This window comes from Prosopis cineraria, unplaced genomic scaffold, assembly GCF_029017545.1.
Source record: "Prosopis cineraria cultivar Desert tree isolate PC_DT_omini unplaced genomic scaffold, ASM2901754v1 PC7, whole genome shotgun sequence".
Taxonomy (NCBI): Eukaryota; Viridiplantae; Streptophyta; class Magnoliopsida; order Fabales; family Fabaceae; genus Prosopis; species Prosopis cineraria.
Window position 1 is genome coordinate 28,565,103 of NW_026555338.1, and position 11,297 is coordinate 28,576,399.

Sequence of the window (11,297 nt, forward strand, 5' to 3'; positions counted from 1 at the left end):
AACTGCTAAAAGTAATACAACGTATTGTTTGTTTGATCTTTGAACGAATGAATGTCTGTAACTTTTTTATATTGATATGATATTAGAGTGAAATGGAAAGCACATAGAATTGAATTCTCTTTTCCCCACTTATGAGACTCTTAGGTAGACTTGACTGTGTTAATTGGGAAGACTTCGTTAAAGTTGCAGATTGGCTGGTGGACTTGACCAAAATCCACCTACCCATCCCAGGAAAGAAAAGAAGAAAATGCTTCCTACAAATGCGAAGAAATTTCTGGTTATGTGTGGAGGAGAAAATTTAGTCCTGAGAGATTTCCAGGAACCTCTTGGTCCTTCAAGAAAGGGAATGAGAAGAGTATGAACACGCCAAGATCTTCTTTTTAGTGTTTCCAGATTCCTCTCTAGATATATTGGTCAAGGCCATTGGCATAGATCATAGAGTTTCAATGCGGATAGGTTATTCTGATTCCTTTGATGCATGATCCAACAGGTTTGTGATGAAACTATGGTGGCTAACACAGTTCCTTCCTTCCTTGCAGTGACCTCTCTATAGTTATTTTTAGAAAATGATCGGCATCTATGGTTCAGAGTATGCTAATAATAATGAGCGAGGGGAAGAAAGAGTCCAAATGAAACTTCTTGGTAATGTAATTCTGTAGAAAGTGGAGGAGAATGACTTGATTCATTTCCCCCCTTTTTTCTGGTTATTGATTTTCTAAAATTATCCACTCCTTTATTTAGTTTTCCATTAAAATCATAGCTATGGTAATATTGAGTACAAAATCAAATACACGTGTAAATTCTTAAATTACATGTGGATTTTTTCACCTTAATTTAGACGTAGGTTCATGCATTGGGAGGTAAATTTTTGCCATCTTCTCCCATGATCTTTCTTCTTGTTATTAATATTATAACATTACATGAATGTTAATTTTCTCATCATATCTTTCATGGTATCTGTATTATCCAGTAACATTTCTCTTATCTTGCTTTTTTTGTTGGGCCAACTCCATTATCTTTCTTTCGATCATTATGCTAGTTAATATTCAATAGTTTTTTCTTTACTTTTAAAATTAAAGATATTAGTATAGTTTTCATTTTTATAACATTTTTATTTTAATCTTTTTTATATTGTAGTATTTCAAGTATCAGTCCAGGGGTTACACAATTTTTTGCATTATATAGGTGATAGGTCGAATAATACTTTAGGTGCCCCTAGTGACATTGAATCTTGGCAGAATTTCAAATAAGAACCAGTGATTCGACTTGGTCATTGGTAGGTTTAAAAAAATTTTAAAATTTCAGTTCATTTTTAAAGGATAAAAATAAAAATAATTTTAATTGTGAAAGGATTAAAGTATTCTTTACTTGTTATGAAGAATAATTAGTTGTTAATTTTTTTACTTTTACTTATTAATTTATTAATATTATGTATAAATTATATTTATTTGTTAGACAAACAGTAACATTAATTGTTAATTTACTAACTTTACTTATTAATTTACTAACATTAATTATAAATTACAAGATATGTCAGTAATTTACAATTAATATTAGTAAATTATAAGACCCGTAATTTATAATTGATATTAGTAAATTAATAGGTAAAGCTAATAATTTAACAATTGATATCAAATTTTATATAATTATTAATGTATCGACTCATTTAATTTATAACTTATATTAATAAATTAACAAGTGAAATAAAAAAAATTAAACAACTAATAATTTTATATAATAAGTAAAAGGTAGCTTGATCTTTTCACATTTAAAATTATTTTTACTTTTATCTCCTTAGATTGAATTGAAGTTTTAAAATTTTTTAAAACTTACTACTAATTAAACCAACTTTTGTTGGTGAATTATTTAAAAATGAAAGGAATATCAGCGTAATAAATCATTACCAATGTAAAATATATCAAGTGTAAGCAAATGCATCAGCATCGCTTGGAGCAAGGTCGATTACGTCACAATATATATTGAATAAAAAATCTATATTAAATTCTTCTTTCTTTCTTTTTGAATTGCGTTGGGGTCAAATGTGTTGACTGGTCATGCACAAGACTAGTATTAGGCCTCATACAAGGACCGCATCCTTCATGATGGAGCCTAAACCCCTTACCAACCAAATTATGGGCTTTTTATTTTAAAAAATATATATTTTTGTCTTGATGAACTTTTTTAATGGAAAGAGACTAATTTAATTCTTTATTACATAAACAAAGATAAAAACCAAAATTTTATTATACAAGTTTGTATATTACAGTAAATGATTACTAATTTAATATCAATATTAAGACATCGATACATCTGAAATAAAATACATGGTAATGTTGTACTCTTTATAAAACATAAATGCAATAATTCATCTCTCAAATTTCATATAATGCATGAAAAATAGTTTTATGAAATATAAAATTTATCGAAAGTTATGTTATTCACAAAATATGAACAATATAATTTATTTCTCAAATTCTACGTAATGCACAAGGAAAAGTGTCTAACTTTTTTTTTAAAAAGTCAATATAAAAAAAATTTCTAAGCTTTTTATATCAATTGTGAAAACAAGATTCCCTGATCTGTATGGCAATGCAAAGAATTAAGAATGACTAGTCATAGGTTCTTACACACCCCACATTCATTCTTATCTACAAACGAACATGAGTGGGTATCAAGAATTACACATTGCACCAAACTTACCACAAACTCAAATTAAAAAAAAATTATTGAAAGGGATTTGATAATAAAATTTGAAAAAAAAATCTAATTTTCATATCATAAACAAGTTCCATTTTTTATTTTATAAAAAATTATGATATTTTCATGTAAAAATTGAGAATTTAGATGATGAAATTAATATGTAATTTGATATTTCAGCTGAGGTAAACTTATGAGGATATTGTATTGTGTGTTGACTTAAGCTTAATTATTCCTGTTAGGTAAGGAAGGGATTTTTGTTTTTGGGGTCTTTTAAATGAACGTGTGAAAAATTATTATCAAATATTCAAGGACTACATATAAATTAAAATAATTCACTATAGTTTGTAAATATTGTATTTTTTTTTGCCAGCTAAATATTGGTATTTGTAAGTGCATTTTTACCTTTTTTTATCACTTATATTCTTTTATTGAAATTAATTTTATTAAAGATACAGTTAAGTGTTAAATATAGACACATCTTTAAAAAGGAATTCAAATATTATTGTTATCAAATGTTACTTTTATTCTTATTTAGAAAAAGATTTTTCTTTTTCTTCCTTTCCGCCAAGGTACTGAAAACTGAACCGGCCATAGAACCGGTCAAAGTTGGGGGTCAGGGGGTCAAGGGTTCAACCGCTGGTCAACCCGGATTCAAATCGGACATAATAAAATAATATGATTTAAATAAAAACAAATTCTCTAAGACTTAATATCTTATGTAATATCATATACAAGTCCATGATAATCATCAAAACATCATTAAAAACACAACATTTAAAATATTCATCCTTACAATCCTTTAATCATCAAAAAGTCTAAAGTTAATAATAATCAACACCAATATCCTCATTAATTTCATTCAAATCTGCGGGAGTAAGAATTGAAACATTAGGAGATGATTGAGAGAAACCAGAACCACTTCCAACATCATCATTCAAATATGGATGCTCTGAAATATTCATATCTTCTTCACCTATTGATGACAAAAATTAACATTAATCATTGTGTAAAAAATAATTATATATTAATATAGATAGACATGTTAGTAAGTATGAACCTTCATTATTTCTCTCAGAAGCTGATGAAGCTATAACATTCTCATTATGCATAGCACTTTCCAAATTAATGACATCATCAGCATCAAACTCTGGAGCTGGCTCTTATTCCTCTTCAGCAATCCAAAAGTCCAATTTGTCAATAGATTCATAATCAATTGGATCAAAACTTGTTTTTTCTTCAATTGGCTCCTTTAATGAGATCAAAACAATCAAATATAAATATATATCTACCATGAGGTAGTAATAAAATTTTTATTTATGAAAAACATTCATAACTTTTATTTTTATTACCTATTCTTCAATCGTAGATTGTAGTTTGTAAAGACTAAATCATTTAGTCTTTGATGTTCCAATCTATTTCTTCTTTTGGTATGGATGCGTTCAAACAAGCTCCAATTTCTCTCACAACTAGAAGAGGAAGAAGTTTGGCTAAGAATACGCATTGCAAGATTTTGCAACTCTGGAACAGAACTTCCATAAAAAGACCACCATTCATCTACAAATAAAAGACAATTAGTTATATGTTATATGATAAATAAAATTACCATGATCATATTAAATATTAACACTTACAAGGGTCTAGCTTCTGTGCTGCTCTATGACATGAAGTTTTATCAAAAAATTCTTTACGGTCACGATACAAGCTCAACTGCTTCATCATCACAATATAATCAATATCTTTATTTTCAGTTGACTCAAACACTGAAAGCATAGCATCCATTAACCTTCTTTTGTGAACAAAGTCATCATCATACAAGAAGGCAGGGTTCAACAAATATGCTGTTGCATGAAGATTAGTCTTCAAGTGCTTATCCCATCGGGCTTGGATTATATTTGTGTAAGGCTTGTATTGGTCTTTCTTATTGGTGAAGACTGCCTTAATTGCTTTTTTTGCCTTTTGCATGCCTTCATAAACATAAGGCAAAGAAGGCTTCTCATCTAAATCAACAATTCTCAACAACTTTATAAGAGGAGACACAATCTTCACAACTTCAAGACATTCATTCCAAAATCGATTATCTAATATGATGGCACTAACAATTATCCAGCTTCGGTCCTTGATAATTTGTGATTCACAAAATGCTTATCAGTGATTAAAGCTTGTAAGTCATGCTTGTGCATATATATGCTATGCAATGTGATAAATGTTGTAGCAAACCTTGTCGCACCAGGACGCACAATTTCTTTCCAACCCTTTCTTTTCCTAAGCCATGACAGGAAGACCATATGATTATAAACAAACACAGTGATCTTTGATGCCTTTGTTGCAAGTTGTGACACATGAGACATACTTGCAATGTCTTTCAAAGTAAGATTCAAGCAATGAGCAGCACAAGGTGACCAATAAATACTTTTATATTTCTCTTTAATCAACTTGCCACATGCTACATAATTAGTAGCATTATCAGTCACCACATGTACGGACTAACCCACTCAATCACTTCAGAAAACAATGAGAATAAAGTCTTGGCATCTTTTATTAAATCAGAAGCATCAACAGATTTCACAAATACTATGCCATGTGTAGAATAGACAAGAAAATTTATCAAAGTTCGTTGCCTCACATCTGTCCAACCATCGGCCATGAGTGTACATCCATAAGTTTTTCATTTAGATCGATGACTCTCAATAAGTAGCTGACATTCTTTTTTCCAATCATTCAACAAGTTAACTCTAAATTCATAAGCATTAGGACCCTTAAACCCAGGCCCAATTGAAGCAATAGCATCCACAGCTTTTTTAAAGAATAGGCAATCTAATGCATTAAATGGAATGCAATTGATGATAGCTCATTCAGCAATGGCCATTTTTGCACTATGTTGTGCTTCTTTAGTTACAAATGCACTCTTAATACCTGGTTGGGAACCTGAAGTTGTCCTAGAGGCAAAATAATTTTCAACTGGCATAGTAGGAGGTTTTTTTTTACTGGCACTACTCTCAGGGATTGACTTAGATGGAGCAGGTGCATTGGGTTCATTAGCATTAGACACATGTTCCTCCATGTCTGCTTGCACATCGACAAGCTTTCTCTTCTTCCCACTTTTTAATGATTCTTGCATCTGATAACGAACATCAAAAGGAACTTTACTACAAGAAACTACATTTCCACTAATACCAGTAAGATGATGCTTCAATTTATTTATTCCACGTCCTTTATAACTCAATGCACAATAAAGACATGTATACACATTTTTGTTGCCTTCTTTTCTTAAAGCAACATGTGCCCATGCAGGATCTTTTTTCTTGCGAACTAATGGAGTTCCAGATGTGGAGTCATTATGGCTAGCAAGGGTGGGATTGTTGGAATTGGGAGTAGGATTGTTGGAATTTGAGGTAGGATTCTCAGTTCCATCATTACTAAAATTACTTCCAATATCCATATTATAACTTTAATCTGCAAGCTATGATAATTTCAACATAAACAAACATCTAATGCAAAAAAAAAAACAGAGCAGCCGGAGCAATCATAGCAGCTAGAAATCCAGAATACAGTACACAAATAAGAGTAACATAAAGCTCGAATTAATTTTCAACAACCAGAGCAAATCAGCATACATACAGAAATGTTTATTGATTGACCACTCTCTCTGAAGGCACAACTCTAAAAAAAAAAAGCAAAATCAGTTTAGTGATCATGTACTCAGCATACCCCTTCCTTTTTCCACTATGCTCCCTGCATATCTTCCTAAGGAATGCATATATGTAATCAACAGCTATTTTGTATGTATGTATGCTGAATCACGTTTATTGCAACTTCTAACTACTGTCTTTTTGCAAGATCCAAAGAGCTGAAGAAGACAACTGCAATAGAATGCTACTAAAGGAATACTATATATATTTTAAGCAGTTGCAATTATGTAAACATTAAAATGACAAAGAAAAGTGAAAACAAAGACCCACACAAGGAAATTTTCAGTTGAACTTGAAATTTAAAAGAGCCAAGAGAAAATCATTCAACACAAATCCGTGTAATGCAAAATAAATTCAAACAACAAACATCAGAATTTGGTGATTGCATCTAAAATCTGTAGCTCGTTTATTGAGAAAACCAGCAAATCGCAAGAGATTTTGTCGCATAAAAATGTTATAATTACCTGAGTATTAGCAGAGATGGCTTCTCAGTTTTCACAGACTGAAGGAGGCGGATCTGAGCACAAACTGCGATGCCATATCAATGGATGAAAAGAAAATCAGATAGACACAGAGACAAGCAAAGAAGCTGATGAACATCCTGGGTATTCTTGCAAAAGGTTAGGGCTGATGAGACGAGATTCAGCCAGAGATGAGACGGTATTTACCTGTTTAGCATCCAGATTCAGCCAGAGATGAGACGAGACGAGGGAAAACCGGTAAACTTCAGACTGGGACAACGTGAACTGTGTTCGACCTTCGGATTCCTATCAGGCTATCAGCTATGGCTTCGCCTTTCGTCGCGAGATTGAGACACAGAGGCAGTGAGGCACAGTCGCACAGAGCCACAGACTTAGGAGTTAGGATGGTCGCCTGATTTCTGTTTTTTAATAGGATGACCCTCAAAACGACGTCGTTTTGGGAGTTAGTTACTTCAAAAGAGGCGGACAAGGCGAAGGAAAAGAAAAGGAAATTAAATTAACTTTGACCAGAATTAGAGGGACATTTATCCAGACATTACGCAATACAATACAAAGCTTCAATCTTTTTTATTTTATTTTTAGTTTTGTTTTTATTTTCCCTTTCTGTTCATGCATTATCATCCTCGGTCTTAATCCTCGTGATTTCTTCGTGGACGTTTTCAGTCTCTCTCTCTCTCTCTCTCTCTCTCGTCCTCCTCCTTCCTCGGACACAGCCCGATAAATGCCCTTCACCTTCCTCCCATCTGCATCTTCATCTGATTCACGTTCTTCTTATCTTCTCTCTGCTTTCACTTCTCTTTTGTCAAACCCCTAACCAGTAATCTTTGATGGGGTACTTCTCTTGTAGAGCTGAATCTGCTGTTTCAACTTCCAATTCTGCGCTCCCATCTTCCTCCTCTAAACCCTCTTCCTCAGCTCAAAAACCTGAGAAACCTGTCATGATCCAACATTTCGACTACAGTGACCTCGAAGCCGCCACTAATGGCTTCTCCGACCGAAAGCTCTTAGGCAAAGGTAGCCATGGCTATGTCTACAAGGCCGTTCTTCGTGGCCGTCCCGTCGCCGTCAAGAGGCCATCAAGAGCTCACGGTGCTATTCTTCGACGACCCAGTCTGTTGTCTTCTTCGTCGGCGCCGGAGATCACGAACGAGGTGGATAACGAGATCGACATCTTGTCGAAAATTCAGAGCCCCAGATTGGTCAATTTGGTGGGTTTCACGAACGATTCGAAAGATAGGCTTCTGGTTGTGGAGTTCATGAGTAATGGAACCCTCTACGATGTTCTTCATTCTTCTGCACGACCACCCAATTGGGGTCGGAGAATTCGGTTGGCTCTGCAAACTGCAAAGGCTATCGATACCCTCCATTCCTCAACCCCACCTGTAATTCACCGAGACATCAAATCTGCAAATATTCTTATAGATCGAAACTACAATGCTCGATTGGGAGATTTTGGGTTAGCCCTGCGAGGCCATGAAGATGATTACAGACTCAGGTCTACTCCTCCAGCAGGTACTATGGGGTATCTTGATCCTTGCTATGTTACCCCAGATAACTTGAGTACAAAAACTGATGTGTTTAGTTTTGGTATTTTGCTGTTAGAGATAATTAGCGGTAGAAAAGCCATTGATATTACATATTCACCACCTTCCATTGTGGATTGGGCCATTCCTCTCATAAAGAAAGGAAAGTTATTGGCTGTTTATGATCCGAGGATATCACCTCCTAAGGATCCAGTTGTCAGGAAGCAACTGGCTGTAATTGCTGCAAAATGTGTGAGGTCTTGCAGAGAAAGAAGGCCTTCAATGAAGGAGATAGTTGCTTGGATTACTGGGTTGTGTAAACTGGTACCTCTTCATTCTTGGAATGGTTTTAACAATCCTTGTATGATGATTGAGACTGTGGGACGCCCAATTGAAGCCAGAAATGCCCATATGGGTCCAAGACAAGAAGAAGGTTTAGAAGGTGGAAATTTTGAAGCTTTAGATGCTAGATTGTCTAAATCTGCGAATAGATATTCAAGGAGAGTGTATTCTGATCTGGGGTTCAGAAGCAACTTGATGGAACTTATGAATAACCCTGAGGAACCAGATAAATCTGGTTATCGAGTTTCTAGCTCAAGGTTTGGTAGTGGACGATATTTCACAAGAGGGATCAATCTTTACAGGGCTTGTGGTACAGATAAAGATGCTTTTGGTTTGAGTGAAGGCCAAATTGTTGGTGATGGGAGCTCAAATTTGTGTCCAAAACAAGAAGGTAATAATTCTGGCTCAGATTTGAATTCTCAGGCAGCTGAAGCTAATTCCTAGTTAATTGCAGGAAGATCTGGTTGTTTCTCGGAGTGTTGCTTTGAGTTGTTAGCTCTTTCCATTGCTTGCACATAATAGCTTATTGTTTTGTGGGTTTCAGAAATGACCTCTTCATTGTTCGTTTGGTATGTTTTGGGGTTGAAGGGCACATTGCTGATGTCCCCTTGAAGCTGTTCTATAAACTTTGTTAGATGTTTTTGTTTCTTGGTTTTTTTCTTTTTCTTTTTGCCTTTTTTGAATCCTCAAAAAGCCAACAACGAAAGGACACGTCTGATTCCAGAACAAGCGCTGCTGAATTGTAAAATTCATATTTCTACTTGTTCATGGAATCTTCCATTTGTAGCCCAAAATTGAAGTAAAACTTCAATAAATAAAGGATTTATGTGTTCCTACTTATCTCAAGTTGAAGATTTTTTTTTCCCCCTATTGCTGATTATCAATTCATGATTCCATCTTCTCCTATCCATGGTTGTGATAAACAAGGGTTCTTTTGGTGCCCAGAATGTAATATGATTGAGAAATCATATTTAAAAAATTTAGATAAGGAATGGCATTTGTGAATCTAAATAAAAAATGATTATAAAATAATAAGAAAAGAATTGTTTCACCAAAGAAAATAAATTACGCCTAGAGTATATAAAACTCACACTTGTGACCTAAGCTAAGGTTCTTTGAATATAATATCAATGGTTTGAACTTTGAATTCATCCTATACTAATCATTTTAAAACTTAACTCCAAAGAATATTCTTGTAAATCTCTAAGCCTAGTCCAGAATGTCCTAAACTTTGATTGGACTAAAAATGAATTTTATTACACGCAACTCAAAGTCAACATTACGAGTCCATAATTTTATCAAAAAAGAAAGAAAGGAGGAAAAGAAGAGAAAATTAATTCAAATGTCTGTAAACTAAAATAAGAATCAGCTCTATCTTACATATAAAACATGAATTATTCATTAATCATTGGGCAAGATGACTCTTGTTATTAGTATGAAACAAGAACCCTACAACATAATCCACACAATATGTCAAACCCCATGACATATTTATTGGGTTAATTATTAATCAATTTGATGACAAATGGTTTTGATTCAAAACCAGCCAGTGCTCTGCTCACTAACATGAAAGAAGCAAATTTTTTTCAGAAAGCGAGGTGTAGAATAATGGAGCAATTTTGCCATATGATAATAATTATTTATAATAAGCCAAAGAGATAGTGACAAGAGATTAAGACCTCCATTTTCCATATTAATGGAGTGTAGTGGACCCCATTGAGTAGATAGCAAAGTTTGGAATCGTCATGTTGCGTTGCTAAGAGCCTTAGAATAATATTTTTGCAGTATCAGAAAGGAAGAGACACTAAGCATGCAGAGAAAGAATATTATAATGTTGAAGTTTGCTTTGGGACACTAAGAAGGAACAGTTCAATGCTTTGGTGTTTTGTGTCTGTTTCTTTGTTCCCACTTCACGTGCCAAGTGCCTCAGTTTAGAAATTGCAGAGTTTCAAAATGCTGGAAGATGGAAACTGGAAAGTTACCCATCAGAGATTATATCAGCTTTTTGCTTTCCAGATAATAAATTGTATTATGCATTTTTTCCAAAAAAGTTATCATGAACCTTCTTAATCAATCAAATATGTAGTCACTGAGAACTTCAAGTTGAACTTTTTCTTTTTTTTTTTTTTTTTTTATATAATGAGATCATAATTTTATTTTCATTAAACATCTTTTTTTGGGGGGAAATATCATAGTATTAACTATGATACAATTAATTATTAAATATAAACTAGTATTTTATTATATAATTATTTAAAATAATTACTTATTTAGTAACGAATAAATATTAAAAGGATGAAATTTTGTTTAATTAACGAATATAACTATAACAATTATGTTTAAAATACGTAAAATAGGTAAAATATTGATTTATATTTGATAATATTGACTGATTAATATTTTCAAGGGTTAAAAATATAGCATTAAAAAAAACATGAGATCATTATTATTTTATTTTGATAGTTTGCTATTTGAAATTTAATTTTATTAATAAAAAACATTGAGATTCTTATATCAATATCATTATTATTATAAAATATTAATATTAATATAAAATACAA

The 11,297-nt window shown here is 32.9% G+C and overlaps 2 protein-coding genes across 2 annotated transcripts; one reads left to right on the forward strand and one right to left on the reverse strand.

Annotated features, from left to right (window-relative positions):
• Positions 1 to 3,371: 3,371 nt before the first annotated feature.
• On the reverse strand, positions 3,372 to 4,833 carry LOC129316304 (uncharacterized). Its single transcript, XM_054960652.1, has 4 exons — positions 4,332 to 4,833; positions 4,050 to 4,254; positions 3,758 to 3,947; positions 3,372 to 3,673 (listed from the first exon to the last, which is right to left on the reverse strand). Exons 1-3 carry the CDS (start codon positions 4,660 to 4,662, stop codon positions 3,788 to 3,790), a joined length of 696 nt encoding a protein of 231 aa, XP_054816627.1. The 5' UTR covers positions 4,663 to 4,833; the 3' UTR covers positions 3,372 to 3,673; positions 3,758 to 3,787.
• A 2,666-nt stretch (positions 4,834 to 7,499) lies between these two features.
• On the forward strand, positions 7,500 to 9,576 carry LOC129316303 (serine/threonine-protein kinase-like protein At3g51990). The gene is made up of 2 exons (XM_054960651.1): positions 7,500 to 9,127; positions 9,281 to 9,576. Exons 1-2 carry the CDS (start codon positions 7,699 to 7,701, stop codon positions 9,346 to 9,348), a joined length of 1,497 nt encoding a protein of 498 aa, XP_054816626.1. The 5' UTR covers positions 7,500 to 7,698; the 3' UTR covers positions 9,349 to 9,576.
• Positions 9,577 to 11,297: the final 1,721 nt, after the last annotated feature.

Bases quoted from the DNA above. Each gene is read 5' to 3' on its own strand.
- LOC129316304 (XM_054960652.1), bottom strand. From the start codon at position 4,662: ATGCAAAAGGCAAAAAAAGCAATTAAGGCAGTCTTCACCAATAAGAAA. The intron at 4,255-4,331 runs GTAAGTGTTAAT...TTTTATTTGTAG, and splicing joins AGCACAGAAGCTAGACCCTT to ATGAATGGTGGTCTTTTTAT. The intron at 3,948-4,049 runs GTAATAAAAATA...ATCTCATTAAAG, and splicing joins AATCTACGATTGAAGAATAG to GAGCCAATTGAAGAAAAAAC.
- LOC129316303 (XM_054960651.1), top strand. From the start codon at position 7,699: ATGGGGTACTTCTCTTGTAGAGCTGAATCTGCTGTTTCAACTTCCAAT. The intron at 9,128-9,280 runs GTAATAATTCTG...TGTGGGTTTCAG, and splicing joins TTTGTGTCCAAAACAAGAAG to AAATGACCTCTTCATTGTTC.